A 26,697-nucleotide genomic window follows, 5' to 3' on the forward strand; every position below is an offset into this window, starting at 1 on the left:
GAGCCTGTCCTCGGGACAGAAGGTCTGTTGTCCGAGCCTGTCCTCGGAACAGAAGGTCTGGTGTCCGAGCCTGTCCTCGGGACAGAAGGTCTGGTGTCCGAGCCTGTCCTCGGGACAGAAGGTCTGGTGTCCGAGCCTGTCCTCGGGACAGAAGGTCTGGTGTCCGAGTCTGGTGTCCGAGCCTGTCCTCGGGACAGAAGGTCTGGTGTCCGAGCCTGTCCTCGGGGACAGAAGGTCTGGTGTCCGAGCCTGTCCTCGGGACAGAAGGTCTGGTGTCCGAGCCTGTCCTCGGGACAGAAGGTCTGGTGACGGAGCCTGTCCTCGGAACAGAAGGTCTGGTGTCCGAGCCTGTCCTCGGAACAGAAGGTCTGGTGTCCGAGCCTGTCCTCGGGACAGAAGGTCTGGTGTCCGAGCCTGTCCTCGGGACAGAAGGTCTGGTGTCCGAGCCTGTCCTCGGGGACAGAAAGTCTGGTGTCCGAGCCTGTCCTCGGGACAGAAGGTCTGTTGTCAGAGCCCGTCCTCGGGACAGAAGGTCTGGTGTCCGAGCCTGTCCTCGGGACAGAAGGTCTGGTGTCCGAGCCTGTCCTCGGGACAGAAGGTCTGGTGTCCGAGCCTGTCCTCGGGACAGAAGGTCTGGTGTCCGAGCCTGTCCTCGGGACAGAAGGTCTGGTGTCCGAGCCTGTCCTTGGGACAGAAGGTCTGGTGTCCGAGCCTGTCCTCGGGACAGAAGGTCTGGTAAGTAAGTAAGTAAGTATTTATAAAGCACCTTTCATACATGTCATGTAGCTCAAAGTGCTGTACACAATTATAGGCATATATAACGATAAAAGCAATAAAGTCACAGTGATCAGTTAAGATCAATGTTTAAAAAAAAAAATAATAATAATAATAGTAACGTAAAAATGAAAATAACGTAAAAAGTCATTTGCTTACCAGTTTGGGAGAACAGGTCTGCACAAACATTTCCGCTCAGTGGCAACCGGAAGTGCACTAAACCAATGCACTTGTATGGTAGGTAGCAATGTTTAGCTCTTATAACGCTAGTGTAGTTACGTTTTTATCAGTGGTCATAGTTGGGTCCATAGTGCTTTACCAAGTCCCATGGATCCATCAGTGGCCGTGTATTGTGGTAGAAAGAAAGAAAAAGAAAAACGTATAAAGAAAACAGTCTAAAGTTTGAAAGTTTGGGAGGTCCGCAAAAACACGACCGTTCAGCTCAGAAGCTGAGGCGTGTCAAAAACTTTTGAAAAACTGGAGGCGTGTCTCCTATGTACCCGTTCCTTCATCTAAAAAGTTGGGTCCACAAGGCTTATCCTAGCCTCATGGATCCATCAGGTTTTTCCAAGCCATAACTATTTGTAAGCTAGACTGTATAGGTACGTTTTTAATTTTCCTTTAAAAATGTGTATAGAGCTGGCGTTTCTGATGTGTGTTGGTAGTGTGTTCCATAGTTTTGGGGCATAGTTGGCAAATGCCATACTTCCTATCCTTTTTTGGTTTCTGGGCGTGTCTAGTAAACCTGTAGTGGATGACCTGTAGTGGTGTCCGAGCCTGTCCTCGGGACAGAAGGTCTGGTGTCCGAGCCTGTCCTCGGGACAGAAGGTCTGGTGTCCGAGCCTGTCCTCGGGACAGAAGGTCTGGTGTCCGAGCTTGTCCTCGGAACAGAAGGTCTGGTGTCCGAGCCTGTCCTCGGGACAGAAGGTCTGGTGTCCGAGCCCGTCCTCGGGACAGAAGGTCTGGTGTCCGAGTCTGGTGTCCAAGCCTGTCCTCGGGACAGAAGGTCTGGTGTCCGAGTCTGGTGTCCGAGCCTGTCCTCGGGACAGAAGGTCTGGTGTCCGAGCCTGTCCTCGGAACAGAAGGTCTGGTGTCCGAGCCTGTCCTCGGGACAGAAGGTCTGGTGTCCGAGCCTGTCCTCGGGACAGAAGGTCTGGTGTCCGAGCCCGTCCTCGGGACAGAAGGTCTGGTGTCCGAGCCTGTCCTCGGGACAGAAGGTCTGTTGTCCGAGCCTGTCCTCGGGACAGAAGGTCTGGTGTCCGAGCCTGGTGTCCGAGCCTGTCCTCTGGACAGAAGGTCTGGTGTCCGAGCCTGTCCTCGGGACAGAAGGTCTGGTGTCCGAGCCTGTCCTCGGGACAGAAGGTCTGGTGTCCGAGCCTGTCCTCGGGACAGAAGGTCTGGTGTCCGAGCCTGTCCTCGGGGACAGAAGGTCTGGTGTCCGAGCCTGTCCTCGGGACAGAAGGTCTGTTGTCCGAGCCTGTCCTCGGAACAGAAGGTCTGGTGTCCGAGCCTGTCCTCGGGACAGAAGGTCTGGTGTCCGAGCCTGTCCTCGGGACAGAAGGTCTGGTGTCCGAGCCTGTCCTCGGGACAGAAGGTCTGGTGTCCGAGTCTGGTGTCCGAGCCTGTCCTCGGGACAGAAGGTCTGGTGTCCGAGCCTGTCCTCGGGGACAGAAGGTCTGGTGTCCGAGCCTGTCCTCGGGACAGAAGGTCTGGTGTCCGAGCCTGTCCTCGGGACAGAAGGTCTGGTGACGGAGCCTGTCCTCGGAACAGAAGGTCTGGTGTCCGAGCCTGTCCTCGGAACAGAAGGTCTGGTGTCCGAGCCTGTCCTCGGGACAGAAGGTCTGGTGTCCGAGCCTGTCCTCGGGACAGAAGGTCTGGTGTCCGAGCCTGTCCTCGGGGACAGAAAGTCTGGTGTCCGAGCCTGTCCTCGGGACAGAAGGTCTGTTGTCAGAGCCCGTCCTCGGGACAGAAGGTCTGGTGTCCGAGCCTGTCCTCGGGACAGAAGGTCTGGTGTCCGAGCCTGTCCTCGGGACAGAAGGTCTGGTGTCCGAGCCTGTCCTCGGGACAGAAGGTCTGGTGTCCGAGCCTGTCCTCGGGACAGAAGGTCTGGTGTCCGAGCCTGTCCTTGGGACAGAAGGTCTGGTGTCCGAGCCTGTCCTCGGGACAGAAGGTCTGGTAAGTAAGTAAGTAAGTAAGTATTTATAAAGCACCTTTCATACATGTCATGTAGCTCAAAGTGCTGTACACAATTATAGGCATATATAACGATAAAAGCAATAAAGTCACAGTGATCAGTTAAGATCAATGTTTAAAAAAAAATAATAATAATAATAATAGTAACGTAAAAATGAAAATAACGTAAAAAGTCATTTGCTTACCAGTTTGGGAGAACAGGTCCGCACAAACATTTCCGCTCAGTGGCAACCGGAAGTGCACTAAACCAATGCACTTGTATGGTAGGTAGCAATGTTTAGCTCTTATAACGCTAGTGTAGTTACGTTTTTATCAGTGGTCATAGTTGGGTCCATAGTGCTTTACCAAGTCCCATGGATCCATCAGTGGCCGTGTATTGTGGTAGAAAGAAAGAAAAAGAAAAACGTATAAAGAAAACAGTCTAAAGTTTGAAAGTTTGGGAGGTCCGCAAAAACACGACCGTTCAGCTCAGAAGCTGAGGCGTGTCAAAAACTTTTGAAAAACTGGAGGCGTGTCTCCTATGTACCCGTTCCTTCATCTAAAAAGTTGGGTCCACAAGGCTTATCCTAGCCTCATGGATCCATCAGGTTTTTCCAAGCCATAACTATTTGTAAGCTAGACTGTATAGGTACGTTTTTAATTTTCCTTTAAAAATGTGTATAGAGCTGGCGTTTCTGATGTGTGTTGGTAGTGTGTTCCATAGTTTTGGGGCATAGTTGGCAAATGCCATACTTCCTATCCTTTTTTGGTTTCTGGGCGTGTCTAGTAAACCTGTAGTGGATGACCTGTAGTGGTGTCCGAGCCTGTCCTCGGGACAGAAGGTCTGGTGTCCGAGCCTGTCCTCCGAGCCTGGCCAACGTGTCTGTGCTCACATAGCCTCCAATCATCACAGACCTGGGCATATCAAACCAGGGGAGGGCTCACACTGACGACATCCTAATTAACTACGAGAACTACTTGCTCTCTCTTTCTCGGTTTCTCTCTCCCCGTCATTCTGTCTCTCTCTTTCTGTCATTCTGTCTCTCTCTCTCGGTCATTCTGTCTCTCTCTGTCATTCTATCTCTCTCTCTCTCTCTCTCTGTCATTCTGTCTCTCTCTCTCTCGGTCATTCTGTCTCTCTCTCTCTCGGTCATTCTGTCTCTCTCTCTCTCTCTCTCTCTGTCATTCTGTCTCTCTCTCTCGGTCATTCTGTCTCTCTCTCTCTCGGTCATTCTGTCTCTCTCTCTCGGTCATTCTGTCTCTCTCTCGGTCATTCTATCTCTCTCTGTCATTCTCTCTCTCTCGTCATTCTCTCTCTCTCTCTCTGTCATTCTCTCTCTCTCTCTCGGTCATTCTGTCTCCTATCTCTCCCCATCTTTCTATCTATCCGTCTTTGTCGCTCTGTCTCTTTCTCACAGTTTCTCGATATCTCATCTCTGCTGTGTGTCTCTCTCTCTCTCTCTCTCTCTCTCTCTCTCTCTCTCTCTCTCTCTCTCTCTCGTTACTCTCTTCCTCTCGTTCTCATGTCGGTCATTGTTCGCCTGCTGTGGAAATTAAACGGAACGGCTTCATTCAGAGAACATGACAGGATCCATTAACAGGCTTTGAATTAACCTGCATCTAAACAAAACAATGACGTGATGATGATGACAATGACGAAATTAAAACGAATCTCTCTGAGGCGTCCATAATGCTTTTCTCGCATGTTTTAAGTCTCTATTATTCACTCTTCCATCTCCCACTCCCCCCCATCACCCCCTCCTAGATGTGATTAAGCTGCAGCTGGTGGAGGCGGGGCTGGTGGAGTGTCTCCTGGAGGTGGTGGCCCACACGGTGGACGGGGAGCGGGAGGAGGACGTGGCTGAACTCAAGACGGCGTCCGACCTGATGGTGCTGCTGCTGCTGGGAGGTACACACACACACACACACACACACACACACACACACACTACGTACACGCACACACACACACACACACACTACGTACACGCACACACACACACTATGTACACGCACACACACACTACGTACACACACACACTACGTACACGCACACACACACACTATGTACACGCACACACACACTACGTACACGCACACACACACACACTACGTACACACACACACACTACGTACACACACACACACACACACTACGTACACGCACACACACACACACTACGTACACACTAAATACACCACACACACACACTATGTACACACTAAATACACCACACACACACACACACACACACACACTACATACACACTAAATACACCACGTACACACACACACACTACGTACACACATACACACACTACGTATACACATACACTATGTACACACTAAATACACAACACACACACACACACACACTATGTACACACTAAATACACCACACACACACACTACATCCACACTAAATACACCACATACACACACACACAATAAATACACTACATACACACACACTATGTACACACTAAATACACCACGTACACACACACTACGTACACACTAAATACACCACGTACACACACACACACTACATATTAGGGCTGCAACTAACTATTATTTTGTTATCGATTCATCTGTCGATTATTTGATCGATTAGTCAATTAATTTGAAACGATTCATTTACCAGTGTTTTTCAAGTGCCGTACTACTATCCTTAGGTCACATGGGTAGTTGCCTCTTTGACACCACCTCCTGAATACCCAGAGTAGGAGATGAGCCATGAAGTTTATTTATGTCTATAAATGCTGTGTAGTGTGGATGCCTACTGTACATGAGTAGGGTGAGTAACCTTACATGCCATTACTGCTTTTTATCTATTGACTCATTATAGCTATTTTATTATCTTGAAATAAACACCCGCCCATTACTATGACATTGTTTATCATTACATACAATGTATCTATGCCTGTAGCTAAATGCTGAAAAACGGGGAACAAAATTAACTTTTTTGCTTTTAGATTTAAAAAAGAAACTACCAGCCAGAGATTTTTACGGGGCTAAAAATGTAAATCGCTTTTTAGTATATCTTCATGCGTTATATGTATTGTGTGTTATCACTCCACGCTATGTTAGTGCTTGTGCCAGCACGGGAGATAAGATTATAAAAAGGATTATATATATGTAAATAAATATCTTCCTTTCGATTAAAATAGGCTCAGGAATCAGGATTGTTGAAGCTAATTGGCTTACTTCATGTCAAAAAGTGTGTATCGGGCTCAGCCCCTCCCATTCCTAACTTAAACAGTGATTTAACCTGGCCCTAGCCATATTTTCAGAAGATTTGCCTAAAAGTACATACCCAAGTAAATGGAAGATTGCTCCACTTCTACAAGGACCATTTGCATATTCTTGGTATCTATGGACCTCAGGGAATGTATTCCCAGTGTCTGTTACTAGGCTTGAGTAAATTGTGATGAAACAAAGGAGAATATAAATTAAGATTTTTCTTTGCATCTTTGACGGTGAATAACACCATGCTAAAATGGCCAGACATGAAAAACTGCCACTGAGCTTGTTCAGCACCTTCTTGAGATCACGTGTACAGGTCATGTGTTGTGTTCAAACCTTTACTTATTCCAGAAAAGGACAATTGAGGTCACCCTCATTTTTCAATGTCGTCGAGACTTACAGGCATTTCAATGGATACTTATTTTTGTAATATAATAACAACTCTATCTATATAGCACCCTTCACCGCAGCCCAAAGTGCGCCACAGCAAGTAGCACAAAATTAACATAGGCATAAAATCTGCATACAGTCGACAGAATAAAAACAATGTATAAAATGCAGACATAAGAATAAATTAAAAGTAGTGCAATGTAGAAAGTGAAGACATAAGAATAGCCATAAAATAAGTACAGTGTTGCTCAAAGGCATGTGAACCCCCCCGGAACAGCCAGTCCCCAAACACCCCACACGTCAATCCCCACCACATCCCCATCCAAGACACTCTCCTGATAAAGCGTAATACTACGTTCAGAGAGAAATGTTGTCTCTCTTCACTCTCGTCACTTTGACAGTTGACGGCAGACCTGGTGCGAAGACATGCCAGTGCATTTAGTCTTGACTATAGCATTGTTGACATTTACAAAAACAAAACCGTTTCTAAATGTAACCTATTCAATATCAATAGGCTCTATAGGAACCAAGATGAGAGAGCACATCAGTCCAGTGTTAGCTACTCTGCTTCTGGTAACATTTAGAATTGATTTCAAGGTCCTCCATTAAATGGAACAGGTCCAAGCTACATTGCCAATTCTCTTGCCAACTATGTTCCCCCAAGAACATTACGATCATCTACTACTCGTTTATTGAAGGTTCCCAGCAACGGCCAACAGATAATTGGGGATGTAGCCTTTGCTAATTACGCATCAAAGCTATGGAACACATTACCTATAGGACATTAGGGAGGCTAGATCACTAAATATCTTAAAAGTAAGCTAATCTCGTCATCTTAGCCTTTTAAATACATTCTGCCACTTATACTCATTACATCCACAATGTGATTATTGTAAATGAGAGCTATTTTATTGCACTGCTTTTATTCTGTCATATTTATGCACATTTTATTTTATGCCTATGTCTATTTTACTGCTGTGAAGCACTTCTCACTGCTTCTTGCGTTGACCTGGCACAATATGGTGCAAAATATGGTGCAGAATGTGGGTGGAGCTGGCAAAATATGGTGCAGAATGTGGGTGGAGCTGGCACAATATGGTGCAGAATGTGGGTGGAGCTGGCACAATATGGTGCAGAATGTGGGTGATTTGGGTGGAGCTGGCACAATTTATGGTGCAGAATGTGAGCCTGTGTCGAGCACCGATATGGAGCATGAATAATTCAGCCTCTTTTGTAAATATTTTATTACAGCTGAATAGACCTGAAAAGTGTGTGTGTGTGTGTGTGTGTGTGTGTGTGTGTGCGCACACGATAATATAATATGTACTGACCTCTCTGTCAGCAAACCTGATCCGTTTAAATGAGCCTTTATTTACAGCCTTAGTAACAGCGGATTCATTCTGTGCATAGTTCCTGTCAAGTGTGTCGTCCAGCTCTCTGACCTGTGTGTCCCTGTGGTCCTGTGTCTCTGTGGTCCTGTGTGTCTCTGTGGTCCTGTGTGTCTCTGTGGTCCTGTTGTCCTCCTGTGTGTCCCTGTGGTCCTGTTGTCCTGTGTGTCTCTGTGGTCCTGTGTGTCCCTGTGGTCCTGTGTGTCCCTGTGGTCCTGTTGTCCTGTGTCTCTGTGGTCCTGTGTGTCTCTGTGGTCCTGTGTGTCTCTGTGGTCCTGTGTGTCCCTGTGGTCCTGTGTGTCCCTGTGGTCCTGTTGTCCTGTGTCTCTGTGGTCCTGTGTGTCTGTTGTCCTGTGTGTCTCTGTTGTCCTGTGTCTCTGTTGTCCTGTGTATCTGTGGTCCTGTGTGTCTCTGTGGTCCTGTGTGTCTCTGTGGTCCTGTGTCCCTGTGGTCCTGTGTGTCCCTGTGGTCCTGTTGTCCTGTGTCTCTGTGGTCCTGTGTGTCTCTGTGGTCCTGTGTGGCACCGCAGGCCATTTGAAGTCATATCACTATTAATAATCTATTAAAAATACCACACACAAAAGAAGTGTGCTGCGCACTAGTAGTAGTAGTCCGTTCTTCGGATGAGACGTTAAACCGAGGTTCTGACTGAATCTCGTCGTTAAAGAACCCAGGATGCCTATTGCAAAGAGTAGGGGGTTCCCCTACGTTCCTGGCCAAATTCCCAATCAGGTCTGACATCAAGGCCAACTAATCATCCCTTCCCCTTAACTCATTGGCTGCCAGCTATTATCCTTATCCTGTGGTAGCTACTGCCAAGCTGTAAACGATGGGAGTTAGTCACCTTGTTTGTAGAACTAAATCTATATTCTATATTATAGCCATGGATTCAATACTATAGTCATTTGACATTGAGTTTCTTCCGGTCAAGATGCAAAAAAGAGATAATTTTTCCATCCATACGTTCCCTTGTTATACCGTGGTGAATATAAGTATGGTTTTAGAGCGGTCTAGGGTAATTCATGAAATGCTGAGTTATAGCCCTACACGTCAATTCCATTGAAGACGCTGCCGTTTCTTGCCTGAACCCGCTATTGTTCCGGAATCAAATCTACAATATAGGTATTATGTTCCATCATGAATGCATGAAAGGGGGGGGGGGGCGGCGTTTCTGATTATTTGCCGTCAGTAACGGCATTCGCATTGAACACTAAAAACGGTTATCAACCCGATCTGTGTAAAAGCTTTGTAGGATCAAGCTAGAATTGACGTCAAATCGCCCTTACCTGTGGCCGGTAGTAATCCAAAAAGAATATTCCAATTTCTTGATCGCCATCTGGTAGATACAATGTCCATTTGCTCGACATCATAATCGACCATAACATAGGGATCGGGCATATTTGACGGGCTTCAATGTAACCGGCAGAACCGTTCGCCTCGCCTGAGAAGGAAAAATGAAACCCGAGACCTAGGGCCATCCCACAGCCCAGGATACAATGTTGGAAATGGTGCTCGATACTGCCGTCTAGCGTGATGCGGCCGGTATTGCATCTAGGCATTCTCAATGCGATTCCCAACGCAGAGTCAGTGGGCCTGTAATGAATAGAACTATCGAATAAAAGAAATAACGATCAAATAGCGTAGATATACGTGGTTGGCGTTCAACGGTTGTCTAGCAAACACGTATATAAACGTGGGCGGCGCTGAATGAGTTAATTGGCTATCAATCCCTGTCTCCTGAGCCGTTCAGCCATTGTGTAGTGTGATGTGTGCCTGGTGCCAGTGTATGGCAGCCATTGAGCCTGCGTAGCCCAAGGTTGGGTGCTACCAGTGGTGGTGAAAGAGGCAATTTCCACCCTACATGGAAGCGTGGTGGGGATCGCTTTGAGTGTCTAGAAAAGCGCTAAATGTAATGAATTATTATTATAGTAGTAGTAGTAGTAGTAGTAGTAGTATTCAGTCATCACAGGCAATACAATATGCACAATCATTCCAGTCTATAATTAAGGTCAACAGTGTTTGTTTTGTCAGTGAGGTACAGGCTCAAGCATGATACACACTGCAGCACCCACTCTCCACACTTTAGAACACCTAGACACACTTTATATTTATTGGCAAAGAATTTGCACTACAACCCATACCTCAGTACACCTTACTGTAAATTGTACCTAAATTGTACCTCATCCCATTTCTGCTTTGCACTATATAGTATATTGTATATTAGTATATTGCATAGTATATTGTATGGTAACTCAGTTACTTCTATTCTGCATTGAACATTGTACATATGTACATACTGAACACTTGTGTCTACGTACGTGACTTCTATTTTTTACATTCTATTTTTTACATGCTATACTTATTTTATTTCATACTTATCTTTTTTTTTTCTAGCACAGTCTCTGGAGCGTAACAGAAAGAAGCATTTTGTATAAAAGTATTCTGTACTTCTGTATGACAACTATTAAAGAAACTTGAGAAACTATATGATTACACTAAACATATAGGTAATTACAATGACTGTTTTCCATTTATTAGTCAAATGAATAAGTCCTATTTGTTCAATGTAAAAATCTGGAGTCAACGCAACGAAAACCATCCACTATAGTCAAATGCATACTTGGTTGTGAATAGTGGACCATTGGAATAACTGTCCACCCATCCCTACTGTCTAGATGAGTCCATGCAGAAGCTGTTTGAGGGGGGCAAGGGCAGTGTGTTCCAGAGGGTGCTCTCCTGGGTCCCCTCTCACAACCACCAGCTGCAGCTAGCCGGAGCCCTGGCCATCGCCAATTTTGCTCGCAATGGTAAGTTTTTTTTTCTCCCATTTATATTAATATATATAATCTATATATAACGTCAGTGACCAATCGCAGCCACTCTTATTGTCTGGGACCAAATACGGCCACGCCCCATTCCCAGTAAAAAGTGGGAATCTCTAGAATGGGTTTCGGGCTACGTTGTATACGGAAGTGACTCTAAAGGTGACGATACACAACACTTTCTGTTGTCAGTAGATGGCAGCATTGGTTTAAAATTTAAATGTGAAAATGTTGAAAACTACATGAATACATTTCCCAAAATCCTTAGCACAGGTCACAGGTCACTGGGATGCAGTGGAGGCTGCTGACCAAATTTGTAGGTGAAGCACAAATTATTATATTATATTATATATTAAATAATATTTTTAAAACATCCCCCACTGTGTGTCAGTGGTCAGTGGACACAGATGAAAACATATTAACATTAGGTGACAGCGGACCTGACCAGATGAAAACATATTAGGTGACAGCGCACCTGACCAGATGAAATCATATTAGGTGACAGCGCACCTGATCAGATCAAAACATTTTAGGTGACAGCGCACCTGACCAGATCAAAACATATTAGGTGAAGGTGACAAGGAAGCCACAGACTCATACCCCCCCGACACTCAACTAACCGCCTCGGACAGTCCTTCATACCAGTGGCCATCAGGCTCCACAACAGTGGGCAGCGACTGCTGCCAGACATCGACCTAGAACTAATAGGAACCCAAGTAGGACAATAACACTACCTTATGCATACTGCACCTTATGTGGATACTGTGATACTGTGAATAATGAATAATGTATATTTCAGTTAGTTAGATAGTAAATTATATTGACATTTGTTTACACTGCTTGTGTTGTTTTCACTACCTGTACCCCCCCCTTCCCCCATGCTGCTATGATGCCTGAATTTCCCCAAGGGGATCAATAAAGGAATATCTTATCTTATCTTAAAAGGAAAGATGAAATTACCTACCTGGGTTCCATCCTATAGAGGCAAATCTTTCCTGTGACAAAATGGGATCCAATGTAATAAAACTAAGTCAACCAACGAACTAGATTCCTGTACCGGATCTCCTCTCTGGTAAACAAGAATACCTTGAAGACTCTAACAGGAGCACTCATTCAAGGGTACTACGACTATGCTTGCACCTCATGGTACCAAAGCACCTCAAAGGCACTAAAAACAAGATTACAAACATCACAAAACAAACTGGTCAGACTACTGCTTGACCTTACTCCTAAAACCCACCTCACCCCTGTCCACTTTGACAACCTAGGATGGCTTAGAGTAGACGACAGAGTACAGCAACTTGCAATGGGCCTGGTCTACAAGATACACTACACCACTAAGATACCCATGTGCACGTCGAAATACTTCCCAAAGGTCAGTGAATACCACGACCACAACACCAGAGGGAGTTCCACAAATCATGTTCAACCCAGATAAAATAATTAAAAAAAAAAAAAAAAAACGTTTTTTTTAATAAAAGAAAATAGTCATAACTTAGAAATTAGATTGCATAGGTCTATGAATCGATATCGCGATTCTGTTTCAATTAATTGCCCAGCCCTACAGTGTGTACAGTAAGTTAGCTTGGTGATTATCATTGTGATGTAGGCTAAGCTGCCTAGCTACTGTTAGCATACAAGCACTGTAGCCTACTTACTTTTTCATCCACAACCTTTTTTCTGATCCAGATGCATAAATCCACTTCTTCATGTTGCTCAGTTGCTGGTTTATACTTCGGTCCTAATGTTGGCGCAAAGTTTAATTTAGCCTGACTTGTTATAGCTGTACAGCTTACTAACTACTAAACAACAACTTTCTCATAGTCTCAACTTTCACATAGTCAAAATGGGTCCAGCTGCATGTGAGGAGGATAGGTTTAGCTCGGGCCAATCTCAAGTTTCTCAAGTTTCTTTATTAGTTGTCATACAGAAGTACAGAATACTTTTATACAAAATGCTTCTTTATGTTACATTTCGTATAAAAGTATTCTGTACTTCTGTATGACAACTAATAAAGAAACTTGAGAAACTTGAGATTGGCCCGAGCTAAACCTATCCTCCTCACATGCAGCTGGACCCATTTTGACTTTGCAATGCAGAAATCTCTGATTGGATTTGCAAGGCTGCCAATCATATTCAACCTCCGTGTATTGGATGTCAAGGGCTGTCAACCAATCAATCCTCTATTCAATGGCAAGAGTTTAACTGCACAGACCGTTCTTAGATGAAGTTAATAGCCTATTTTGATTCGCTGTTATTTATTATTTATTTAACAATGGGTCAGACCTGTGAAGTTTTCTTCACGAATAATTACTGCAGGCAATACTGCAGTACAGGCCTGCTCAGAGCTGTCAATTTTGGCCATTTTTGAAGAAAAAAAAATTCACTGAAATTTTTTTTACAGAGGAAAACATTTATAATAAAAAAAAATAATAATAATAATTTAAAAAAATATATATATATATAGTTTTTTTTTTTTTTATATATATAGGTATATGTAAATTAATAATAATTATGAATTATGAGTGAATTTGTGTTTCACGTGTTGTCATAGAGAAACCTCCACTGCTGGGATGTGTCTATTCTTCGCCGTGATCTGAACAGCGGTAAACTATTACTGCAACCTCGGTATAGCGACCGCGAATGGTAAACTAATTATCTTAACAAAAGTGCGATGGTAGCGTTACATATGTTGTCTAAAGGGGGACATATGGTACAATTTAAGATTTTAATGATAATCGGCATATAAAGGACAACAGAAAGCATCGTTAATTTGTAAGAAACCTCAATGAAAACGGTAATATTCGCTATTGTTATGAAAATGTGCTAGAATCCTATAAAAATGTGGACGCATTTGGTCTACGTTCCGTTATACACTTGGGAACGATTTACAACAATTACATCTAGGAGCTGCCCAGTACAATCACCGCCTTCTACTATTGGTCACTGAGCAGCTCCACTCGAGTGGTTTTGAGTTGAGTGCCTTGCTCAAAGGCACTTCAGCAGTATCAGTCGAGGGAGGAGAGTGTTATCCATTCTCTCCCCGACGTCAGACTCTTATGGGCTGCAGTATGGCGTCGAGTGCCTTGCTAAAAGGCACTTCAGCAGTATCAGTCGAGGGAGGAGAGTGTTATCCATTCTCTCCCCGACGTCAGACTCTTGTGTGCTGCAGTATGGCGTACATTTATTTGATCTCTCAAGTACTCCTCTGAATTGCTCAAAATACCCATCCCGCTTCCGTCCGCAGATGGGAATTGCATCCACATGGTGGACACTGGGATCGTGCAGAAGCTGCTGGAGCTGTTGGACCGGCACGTGGAGGAGGGGAACGTCACGGTGCAGCACGCGGCGCTGAGCGCGCTCCGGAACCTGGCCATACCTGGTGAGACGAGAGCCTCGGTCACTGTGAAACCATGGGTTAAGTAGATGGATAGATGGATGGATGGATAGATAGATACTTTATTCATCCCCTTGGGGAAATTCAGGTATCCGGTAGCTCAGTGCAGTTGACAGACAATAAAAGCGATAAAAAGGGCAACCAATACAACAAACAAACATTGAAAGTCAGCGATGAAGTTAAAATGTTCCAATGAATGAATAAATAAATAGTGAGCACTATTGCACAGTGTTAAGTAAAAATAATAATAATTACAATATAAAATTGCACATTGTCCAATGGGGGAGGGCAGCCCAGGTCGACAAAAGCCCTGTCAAGAGCCTTAGTCATTGTGAAACCATGGCTTAAGTATAAGCAAAAGCCCTGTCAAGAGCCTTAGTCAGTGTGAAACCATGGCTTAAGTATAAACAAAAGCCCTGTCAAGAGCCTTAGTCAGTGTGAAACCATGGCTTAAGTACCGTATAAACAAAAGCCCTGTCAAGAGCCTTAGTCATAGTGAAACCATGGCTTAAGTATAAGCAAAAGCCCTGTCAAGAGCCTTAGTCAGTGTGAAACCATGGCTTAAAGGTGACATGTACTATAAATGTCATTTTTCAGTCTCTAGCATTGTATTATAGTAATAGGAGTTCGTATCAATGTGTTTTAGTGTTTAAATACCATATTGGCGGATTGCTCTGATTCAGCTCAGATCATTTCCTTCTCCAGTAAATTAGGCCATCCTGATTTGAAGGCCTGAATGACGTTACTCAGGCTCTGGGTAGCAGACAGTGATGTGATTGGCTCTGTGGTTGTAGCTAATGCCCGCCCACAATCTACATAGACTGACTGTACACAGCGAGTGGAAAACCACTTCCTCATACTCTGCATGCACTAGTCTGGAGGGAGAGAGAGAGAGATAGAGAGCATTCAGGAGCACTTGGGGGGGGGGGGCGGGGGGGCCTGCCGGCGCGACACACACCTCCGAACGGGAGAGTGATAGAAAGAAAAAAAGGAAGAGAGAGGGAGGAAGGGAGGGCCCCCCCCAGCACACCGAGAGGCAGAGAAAAAAAGAACGGCCTGTCTTTTTTTTTCTCTGTCTCTCTCTCTCTCTGTCTCTCTCTCTCTGTCTCTCTCTCTCTCTGTCTCTCTGTCTCTCTGTCTACCAGTCGCAGACTGTGTGGACTGACTGGCACTCAAAGTGCTTATGGGCGGGGCCATAACAGCCTGAAATCTTGAAGCTGAAAAATGATGGTTTTGAGTACTTGATTAGAAATATAAAACAATGCATATTTAAAAAAAAAAACGTACAGATGTCTTCAATACACTCACAGGAATTGTGTAAAGTTGCCCAAATAGTGCTAGGAATAGCAGTACATGTCCCCTTTAAGTATAAGCAAAAGCCCTGTCAAGAGCCTTAGTCAGTGTGAAACCATGGCTTAAGTATAAGCAAAAGCCCTGTCAAGAGCCTTAGTCATTGTGAAACCATGGCTTAAGTATAAACAAAAGCCCTGTCAAGAGCCTTAGTCAGTGTGAAACCATGGCTTAAGTATAAACAAAAGCCCTGTCAAGAGCCTTAGTCGGTGTGAAACCATGGCTTAAGTATAAACAAAAGCCCTGTCAAGAGCCTTAGTCAGTGTGAAACCATGGCTTAAGTATAAACAAAAGCCCTGTCAAGAGCCTTAGTCAGTGTGAAACCATGGCTTAAGTATAAACAAAAGCCCTGTCAAGAGCCTTAGTCAGTGTGAAACCATGGCTTAAGTATAAGCAAAAGCCCTGTCAAGTGACCTTTTAACTGTTGTCGTCATTTTGAAAGAAAATCTTGAAACTGCGGCTCCATTTTTAACCAATTACCCAATTGACCCGTCTCACAACTTTGTCTGTCTGAGGAAAGCAACAGTTGTGATTGGAGACGATCAAGAAAAGAGGGCTGAGTTTGAGATCAGTTAAATGACCCAATAGTTGCTCTGGAGATGAAGCTGAAGTCGCCTCCCCTCTCACCAGTGGTGAACAAGTCCAAGATGCTCTCCGCCGGCGTGTCGGACGTGGTGCTGAAGTTCCTGCCGTCGGAGATGCCTCCTGTCCAGTTCAAACTGCTGGGCACCCTGCGGATGCTCATCGACACACAAGGTAGCCCTCCGGACCAGTGTTGTGATTGATTGATTGAAAACTTTATTAACAGATTGCGGAATGGGTACAATACAGTACGGCTCAATACAAACAACTGTTGAGGGGATGCAGACCAGAAAAATACTTTAGTCTTGTTTACATCAGGGTCCCCCATTTCCAATTCATGACATTTGTGACATACACAACATACAGATATACAGAACTGTGTAGTAAAAAGAGATCATAAGAAATATATACATCCGAAGGGGAATAAACTGTACATTGGTGGGGGGGGGGGGGGGGGGGGGGGGGGGATTTGGACATTTACAGGGGCCAGTTTCTAATTGCAGCCACCCATAGGTGCTCTTTGAGAGCGTTTTTTAAGGAGGGTAGGGATTCACATTCCTTCACGGTTGTAGTACTCAAGGACTGATTTTCTTGAGGTCTGATTTTCAGGACTCGTGACTCGACTTGGGACTTGAATACTGATGACTTGGACTTGGACTCCAGCATTGAAATTGCTACATTGCTACAGACTTGCTACATTTTTATTTTGTAATAGGCCCTAATCATTTGGCATAAGATATTGATGGCTAGTGCATTTGTTTGGCTATTGTGTCACAAAGTAAATAAACTCCCTTTTTGAAATGGTGACCGTTGTGTCATTTATGTTTAATATAGATTTTTTTTTTTTTTTGTATGTCAGCTCTTTGACTGCCAGAGTGGAGTGGACTCAACCTTGATGACTTGGACTCGGACTAGGGTGATGGGGACTCGACTCGGACTCGACTCTGGTGACTCAAGACTCAACTTGGACTCGAGATTTAGTGACTCGACTACAACACTTCTCCTGACTGGCAGTCTCTCTCAGAATCCACCTAAATGTAATCATTTTGCATAGGAAGAGGAGGCAGAGAGTTACGTCTAGGATCAGTTTCTACTAGGGATGTTCGATATTGGCTTTTTTACCGATATACCGATATTGTCCAACTCTTAATTTCCCATACCGATATCAACCGATACCGATATATGCAGGGTTCCCCCCCCCCCCCCCCAAATTAATTTCAGGTAATTAACATTACATATCTCTTGTCGTGGAATTAACACAACATTATGCATACTTTTGACAATAAATAAAATAAGAATTTGTTCTTACTTGTTTGCCTGGGTAAATAAAGGTTTAATAAATATAATTAAAAAAAAAATTTACAACGATAATTTCTGATATTACATTTTAATGCCAATATCGGTAGGCCATACAAAGCATGTGGAAATGTGATAAGATAACTTTTACGGACGAACATTCAGCAGGTACATTTTTTATTCAACGGATAAAGCAAAGGTGTTCAGGGGTAGACGATGGGAAGCATGTTATTGTTGTTTTACTGAAACCCACCGCTGCGTCTGTGGGTTCAGCCGAGGCCGCGGACCGGCTGGGCGCCAAGGAGAAGCTGGTGCAGCGGCTGGTGGAGTGGTGCGAAGCCAAGGACCACGCCGGGGTGATGGGCGAGTCCAACAGGCTCCTCTCCGCCCTCATCCGCCACAGCAAGTCTAAGGTACGCCGCACGCATTGCACAAGAACCCTCGCTTTGGCCGTTGACTGAAACGCAGGAAGGAAGGAAGGAAGGAAGGAAGGAAGGAAGGAAGGAAGGAAGGAAGGAAGGAAGGAAGGAAGGAAGGAAGGAAGGAAGGAAGGAAGGAAGGAAGGAAGGAAGGAAGGAAGGAAGGAAGGAAGGAAGGAAGGAAGGAAGGAAGGAAGGAAGGAAGGAAGGAAGGGAAACTCTTTATAGGATAGCATAGAATAGAAATCCTTTATTTATCCCGAGGGAAATTCGGCACTACAGATCGCTCACGGTAAACATTAAACATTTCGGTAGTCAATAAGACTAAAATAAGAATAAATATTGTAAAAAAAAGAATTATAATAAAATACGGTCCGAGATATACATTCTGGTATGTATATACATTCAAAAATCTTAAATATAAACTATACAGTAAAATGTACAGTAAGAAGTGCATTTTTTTTAAGTGTCCAGGAAGATTATGCAAGTCTGATGGCTGTCGGAATGAAGGACTTCCTGTGCCGTTCAGTGTTGCATCTTGGTAGTCTTAGTCTGAACACTGAACATGCTCCTTCTATCAGCTAAGTCTGTGGGTGGGAGGTGTTGTCCATGATGGCGTGGAGCTTAGCAAGGCTCCTCCTCTCCGCCACCACTGCAGAGTCCTAAGAAAGTTCTAGAAGAGAGTCCTAGACACTTTTATTTGCAAGTACATTTACACATACAAGGGGGAATGTATATCTCCTCCGCGTTGAACCCATTCCAACTATTCAGGAGCAGCTGGCCCCATCCAGCGCCCGGCTGCCAGCTCCACTTCTAATGCCAAATGTAGGGTTCTCTCCCACACCGGTGTTACCCACCACTTCTCAGTCCGGCCCCCCTTGGGTAGTTGGAAACATTTAGCCTCCCCACATATACTGACTCACTGCCACTTTATTTTATTTTACTATGTACTACTGCTGCTGCTAGGAATATTTTCACTAAATTCTCTTTTACCTCTTTTATTTAATTCACTCATTAATTTCATTTTAGCTACTGTTTATATTGTACATGGTCCTGTATATTGTGTGTTGTATGTATATTATGTCCTATTATGTTACTTTTGTTTTTTATATTGTCTAGATATTTGTATATACTTGGAAGGGGGGAACGTTATATAATTTTTCTGTATGTCTCGCACAAATGGGAAAATGACAATAAAGTTGACTTTGACTTTTGACATAATATTTAGAGTTTTTTTACAGAGTTAATTTTCAGATTTTTTCTTTCTCCCCGGTTGGGTATAAGAATGTCTCTGGTTGGATATACAGTAGAATGTCTGGTTGGATATAGAATGTCTCTTGTTTGGTATAGAATGTCTCTGGCTGGATATAGAATGTCTCTGGCTGGATATACAGTAGAATGTCTGGCTGGATATAGAATGTCTCTGGTTGGATATACAGTAGAATGTCTGGCTGGATATAGAATGTCTCTGGCTGGATATAGAATGTCTCTGGCTGGATATACAGTAGAATGTCTGGCTGGATATAAAATGTCTCTGGCTGGATATAGAATGTCTCTGGCTGGATATACAGTAGAATGTCTGGCTGGATATAAAATGTCTCTGGCTGGATATAGAATGTCTCTGGCTGGATATACAGTAGAATGTCTTGTTGGATATAAAATGTCTCTTGTTGGGTATAGAATGTCTCTGGCTGGATATACAGTAGAATGTCTGGTTGGATATAAAATGTCTCTTGTTGGGTATAGAATGTCTCTGGTTGGATATACAGTAGAATGTCTGGTTGGATATAAAATGTCTCTTGTTGGGTATAGAATGTCTCTGGCTGGATATACAGTAGAATGTCTGGTTGGATATAAAATGTCTCTTGTTGGGTATAGAATGTCTCTGGCTGGATATACAGTAGAATGTCTGGTTGGATATAAAATGTCTCTTGTTGGGTATAGAATGTCTCTGGCTGGATATACAGTAGAATGTCTGGTTGGATATAAAATGTCTCTTGTTGGGTATAGAATGTCTCTGGCTGGATATACAGTAGAATGTCTGGTTGGATATAAAATGTCTCTTGTTGGGTATAGAATGTCTCTGGTTGGATATACAGTAGAATGTCTGGTTGGATATAAAATGTCTCTTGTTGGGTATAGAATGTCTCTGGTTGGATATACAGTAGAATGTCTGGCTGGATATAGAGTAGAATGTCTGGTTGGATATAAAATGTCTCTTGTTGGGTATAGAATGTCTCTGGCTGGATATACAGTAGAATGTCTGGTTGGATATAAAATGTCTCTTGTTGGGTATAGAATGTCTCTGGTTGGATATACAGTAGAATGTCTGGTTGGATATAAAATGTCTCTTGTTGGGTATAGAATGTCTCTGGCTGGATAGCTAACATAGTATCAGCTAGCTTTCCCCTGAAGCTAGATATTGGAGAAAAGCCTTGAATTTGATGCCCATCTGCATGTTAAATCATTGATTGTTCTATAACACAAGATATGATATTCCTTTATTGATCCCTTTGGGGGAAATTCAGGCGTCATAGCAGCATGGGGGAGGTCCTTGAAATACCAATGGCTCCTTTCAGTGATCATTTAAGTGTTTGGAATCATCAGTCTCCTCTACTCCGCTGTCAGACTCAGCGACGAGTCCTTTACCCTCCGACAGCCAGGCGCTCGCCAACATTTGGATTACCTTTGAAACGGGTGATCAAGCTCTGGGTTCTTATTTTAAGGGATCCTCTGTGTGTGGTTTCCAGGATGTCGTCAGAACAGTCATCCAGGGGGGAGGAGTCAAGCACTTGGTAATCATGGCGACCAGCGAGCACATGATCATGCAGAACGAATCACTGGTGGCGTTGGGCCTCATCGCTGCACTGGATCTGGGTGAGGACCACAAGCATCCTGTTGTCACCGTGTTCCAAGCAGGGTTATTATAGTTTTGTTATTTTTCATTTGTTTTAAAAATCGTTGTTTTCAATTCCGTTTAGTTTCAATTAGTTTCCAGAGTGAGTTTGCTAGTTTTAGTTTAGCTTTTGTTGTGGTTTTGGTTTTAGTTTTTTTTTTTTTTTTTTTGAGTATGACCAGTCTGGATACACGTACTGCATAACTAAGTAAGGGATAATGTATAGCTACGAGGTCATTGTCGCAAAATAATTGACCAACACAGAGTTTAGAATACCGAGGCGCCTCGCCGAGGTGTTCTTTAAACGTAGTGAAGGTCAATTATTTTGCAACAATGACAGAGTATAGCTATACATTATCCCGCTTATTACATGGCTAACTTACTAACAATATACCTATCGGTAATTCATTTTACACCATCGACAAGACGAGATCAAATGCAGACGCAGTTCTGTTCTGTCGCTCCACTGTCATCGCCGGCAGCCGGCAGGTGTGTCTGATCGGCTGCACTGATGCAGTGTGTCAGTGGGCTTGATTGCTACAGCTGTGCACAGTGGTCATTATTGCTCGGCAGAGGTCCGTTATGGAGTAATAACGGACCTCTGACGAGCACTATTGACCAATCACAATCAAGCATTTCGGCGAATGTTAAAACGCCATGTAATAATCAACTATAATAACCTTGGTTCGAAGAGTAGTGCCTGTATATACTATACGGTAGAGATGTGTTTGTATAATGACTTGGATCAGAGCTTCATCGTCGACTTTGAAAATGAATACGCTCATTTGGCTTCAAACTTTCAGACTTTGGAAGATTTAGTTGGACTATTAATGTTTAGCTTGAGAGAAAGAAAAGCTATTCCATTGTTACACAATCAGTAGATTGAATCAGTGCAGTTGACACAAACAACCATCTGTTATAGCTGGTAACAACTACGTAATTTAGAATGGTCAGATCATATATATATATTAGTGCTGTCAAAATTATCGCGTTAACTTTGGAGATTAATTTAAATGATGTAAAGCGTTACAAAAACTTTAACGCTGTTAACGCAGTTGTGTTTGCTTCCGGTCGTGTGTGCAGGCAGCCAAACTAGATGAAGCGAGCCGCCTGGTTAGCGGACAGTCACTCACTGTGTGCAGGCAGCCAAACTAGATGAAGCGCGCCGCCTGGTTAGAGGACAGTCACTCACTGTGTGCAGGCAGCCAAACTAGATGAAGCGAGCCGCCTGGTTAGAGGACAGTCACAGGCAGCCAAACTAGATGAAGCGAGCCGCCTGGTTAGAGGACAGTCACTCACTGGCGCAAAGATGGACAAAAGCGGAAAACTTTTAGGTGGAAAGTTTCCGTTTAAAAAGTTGCCTAACGGCTCATTGGATAAATCTAAAGCAATTTGCGCAATTTGCAAAGCTGAATTTAACTACCATAGGAGTAGTAGTACGTCTTTGGCGTATCATCTAAAAGCAAAAACATGCTGAAGTTCCCTCGACGGGGACACGTGGCCAATCTACGCTGATGGAGTGTGGTGCTCGTGGGCGGAGGGTAACTAAACATGCCAGTGAGAAGGTAACCGACTCCTTGGTTATGTGGATAGCAAAAAAACTGCCGGCCAATTAATGTAGTTGAAGACGACGGACTGAGAGGTTATTCGAGCGGCATCGGGAGATTATTCTTATTATCCACCCCCTCGCGAGGAACCATCGTGGCAAGAATACACACTTTGCATGTGGATGAGAGGGCTCTGCGGATGAACATGCTTGAGGAAGCAGCGGACATCGCTCTCTCTGGCCAAATGTCGCAAGATCGTCGGGCACTTCAAACGTAGTCCATCAAACGCCCAGGAATTAAAGGAGCAGCAAGTTGCACACGGACAGAAGCAAGAATCACTCGCCCAGGACGTTGCAACAAGATGGAATTCCACCCTGGAGATGGTCAAGCGGATCCGGAGAAACAAGTCTCCACTGACCGCTACACTGGCGCAGCAAAAGAGCACGATTGCCATGGTGACTGAACAGGAGCTTGCCAAACTGCAAAAGCTGGAGGAACTACTTGAACCATGCAGGTGAATTGTTTCTTTCTTGTTTCTGCGTGCATGCGTGTGTGTTCTCTCTCTCTCTCCATGTCTGTGTCCACCTGTGTTTTGTGTGTGTGTTCTCACTCCCTCTCCCCCTGTTCTGTGTGTGTTCTCACTCTCTCTCCCCTTGTTCTCTGTGTGTGTGTGTGTGTGTTCTCACTCTCTCCCCCTGTTCTGTGTGTTTTTCTGTGTGTGTGTGTGTGTGTGTGTGTGTACAGACAAGAAGGTAGTATGTGGTTTTTTCTGTGTTATACAAATTTACTGACATGTTTAAAACATCTTGTGCTTTCCATTGCAGATATGTGACTGAACTGCTGGGGGGAGAGCAGTATGTCTCCTGTTCAGTAGTGTTGCCAGCCTTGCGCTACTTGTTCAAAGTTATGGAGCCCTCAGACGATGACCCAATCTATGTTGTGCGGTTCAAGAAGGTCTTTACCACAGACCTAACTCAGCGGAAGAACAGCACCAACCTCACCTGGCTGAAGATCACTACTGCCCTTGACCCCAGGTTTAAAGACCTGAAGTGTCTCCCCAAAGATGAAAGGAGTGAGGTGTGGGCTTCAGTATGTGACCTGGTGACACAACAACCACCTGCTGTGAAAACAGAGGAACCATCACCAAAGAAGAGGAAGATGTCCATCCTCTTGCTGGGTTCGTCTGATACCTCGGATACAGATGAAGAAGAAGAGGCAGAGCGTTGTCTGGACCGCTACAAAGCAGAGCCCAAAATGGACATGGAGGGGTGCCCACTACAATGGTGGTCACAGAGAGAGAGCACATACCAGGCTGGCACCCATTGCACACAAGTACCTGTCAACCCCTGCAACCACAGTGCCTTGTGAGAGGTTGTTCTCGCTCTCAGGCCACATCGTTAAAAAGAAGCAAGCTTCTTTGTCCCCTGATAACGTAAACAGACTGGTATGCCTCAGTAACTGGCTGAGTGTAAAGAAGGACTAAGCCAAATTGTCTCTACACAGTAAATTTTACTCAAACTGAGTACATTTGACTCAAACCGAGTAAAATTTTACTCAGTTTGAGTAGAATGTACTCAGTTTGAGTAAAATTTACTCTGCGAAATTTACTGTGTAACAGTAAACACACAGAGCCCACTTGTGCACAAACCTCTCATTATTACTGTCTGCATGTTATATTATTGATCGTTGATATAAATGACCTTCAGGGAGGAATAAAACCTACTGATCTGAATAGAGCTCAGATTAATAATAATGAATAATGATGACTTTGATTTATATAGCGCTCTTCACTGACCCAGAGCGCTTCACAGAGTCCATTATTCGTTCATACACAGTCATACCGGTGGTGGTAAGCTACAATTGCAGCCAGAGCTGCCCTGAGGCAGACTCACGGAAGTGTGGCGAATAATCAACGCCTACGGCCCCTCCGACCACCACCAACATTCATTCACATACATACACATTCATACGAGGCAAGTAGGTTAAGTGTCTTGCCCAAGGACACAACGGCAGTGGGATGGACATGGGCTTGAGTGGGATTCGAACCACCAACCCTTCGATCATTGGACGACCCGCTCTACCCCTGAGCCACGCCGCCCCCGCTACCTCACACACACACACACGTTTCTTGTTTACTTTTTATTGTTTATTGTTTATTTATATAAAATGAATAAGGCATTAGAGTGTATCTATCTAGCCATACATACTAGATGTTATTGCTATTTTGATTTATGTTTCCAGTATAACAACAATTTTACTTTTAATCTTATATCTACATTTACCATTTGTATATTGTGGTAATTTCGACTTTAGTTTTTTCATCGGTTTTCCTCTTTATTACGAGGCTCAAAAAAAGAGTTTACGCCAAAGGGCGGACTTATTTACCCTAGGGTTCTTGTTTAATGTTTATTGTTTATATTTAAAATGAATAAGGCATTAGAATGTACCTATCTAGCCATACATACTAGATGTTAATTTTGGTTTTGTTTCTAGTATAACAATTTTATGTTTATGTATCTATTATCTATATTTAGATCTACATTTTTTATTTGTATATTTAGGTAATTTCGACTTAAGAATGGACTCTTGGCATCAAAGTACTTCCTGGGTCAAATTAGACCTTATAGCAATTCTCAACACACCTGTGGATGATGTCACTTCCTGCTTTTCTTGGTATAAAAACAATATTGTCGGTGAGAACATTTGCTAGCCATCAACACTGAGGAAGGAACATAATTGTTCCGAAACATGTTTGTTTCAGGCTGCCATTAAATATACCAAAATATATTCCACCTACCAATCCCAGTGTTCCTATTCCACCTACCAATCCCATAGTAGTTCCTATTCCACCTACCAATCCCATAGTAGTTCCTATTCCACCTACCAATCCCATAGTAGTTCCTATTCCACCTACCAATCCCATAGTAGTTCCTATTCCACCTACCAATCCCATAGTAGTTCCTATTCCACCTACCAATCCCATAGTAGTTCCTATTCCACCTACCAATCCCATAGTAGTTCTTATTCCACCTACCAATCCCATAGTAGTTCTTATTCCACCTACCAATCCCATAGTAGTGCCTATTCCACCTACCAATCACATAGTAGTTCTTATCCCACCTACCAATTCCAGTGTTCCTATTCCGCCTACCAATCCCATATTTTTTTATTCTACCTACCAATCCCATAGTCTTCTATCCCACCTACCAATCCCATAGTCTTCTATCCCACCTACCAATCCCATAGTCTTCTATCCCACCTACCAATCCCATAGTCTTCTATCCCACCTACCAATCCCATAGTCTTCTATCCCACCTACCAATCCCATAGTGTTTTATTCCACCTATCAATTCAACGCTGTGTTCCACACAGGATGTCGAGGTTCCTCCGGTGGTTTAGTTTATGTCAAAAGCCGTTCGTAGCGACATGACGACTCCGTCGTTCTCGCAGGTTTCCGTGTTTAAATGTTACATGGTTGGTGGCTCTTTCTGATAAGGGTGTGAAAGAGTGAGTCACGTTTCCTCTTTTGTTACATGCATTTTTAAGCGATTTGTCCTCCATTTTGTGGCTCGACATCATGTCCTAAAAGCGTCCATTACATCCACTAAATATACTGACACATCTACACAGGGAACCCAAGATGTTTGAGCATTTTAAATTATGCAGCCAATCTCTTTTTACAGTTCAGTAGATGTGGATGTCTCTCTCTCCTCAGTTTTTTTTTCCAAAGTAATAATAACTATCTATATAGCACCTTTCATACATGGGTCACAGCTCAAAGTGCTTCACAGCAATTAGCATAAAATGAACATAGACATAACATTTGCATACAGTTGACAGAATAAAAGCAATGCATAAAGTGCAGCCATAAGAATAGGTATGTAAGACAATAAAAGTAGTGCAATGTAGAAAGTGCAGACATAAGAATAGGCCTAAAATAAGTACAAAAAATAAGTATTGTTGCTCGAAAGCAACCACCAGTCCCCCAAACACCAAGTAGTAATAATAGTTCTGAGAAGGCTGCATATGTATAGGATTCGTATACAATCTGGGCGGCTAGGTGGTGTAGTGGGCAAGGCACTCGCCACCAGTGTGGAGACGCTAGGATTCGCGTGTTCGAATCCAGCTCTCCACATTGTTTTCAGTTTAGCTGGTCGTCCGCAGTAATACACATTGGCCGTATTACGGGGAGGGAAAACTGAAGGGTGGGGATCGAACGTTGTGAACAAGCGACTCCTACAAGTCGGTTGGTGCGCCTGCGCAGTAGAATCAGGAAGTGTCGGGGGCAGCGTGAGCCTCCCACGCGTTACTCCTCGACACTGAGAGATCGAGCTGCGCAGGTGAAAAGATGCGACTGCTGTTACCTCAAGTACCGGAGGGGACTTGTGCTATGTATGACTTAGTCCACATTGCAGCC

At 43.9% G+C, this 26,697-nt stretch overlaps 1 protein-coding gene across 2 annotated transcripts in view; it reads left to right on the forward strand.

Annotated features, from left to right (window-relative positions):
* Nucleotides 1–26,697, forward strand: part of rap1gds1 (RAP1, GTP-GDP dissociation stimulator 1) — a 97,011-nt gene that overhangs the window by 63,382 nt on the left and 6,932 nt on the right. For both annotated transcript variants that reach the window (XM_084328690.1, XM_084328691.1), the window contains 6 exons: nucleotides 4,712–4,855; nucleotides 10,647–10,778; nucleotides 14,041–14,175; nucleotides 16,171–16,296; nucleotides 17,692–17,831; nucleotides 20,588–20,714. In XM_084328690.1, coding sequence (XP_084184816.1) covers nucleotides 4,712–4,855; nucleotides 10,647–10,778; nucleotides 14,041–14,175; nucleotides 16,171–16,296; nucleotides 17,692–17,831; nucleotides 20,588–20,714 — 804 coding nt within the window. The remainder of the gene's footprint in view (nucleotides 1–4,711; nucleotides 4,856–10,646; nucleotides 10,779–14,040; nucleotides 14,176–16,170; nucleotides 16,297–17,691; nucleotides 17,832–20,587; nucleotides 20,715–26,697) is intronic.

Source organism: Notolepis coatsorum (assembly GCF_963971535.1).
Source record: "Notolepis coatsorum genome assembly, chromosome: 1".
NCBI classification, from domain to species: domain Eukaryota; kingdom Metazoa; phylum Chordata; class Actinopteri; order Aulopiformes; family Paralepididae; genus Notolepis; species Notolepis coatsorum.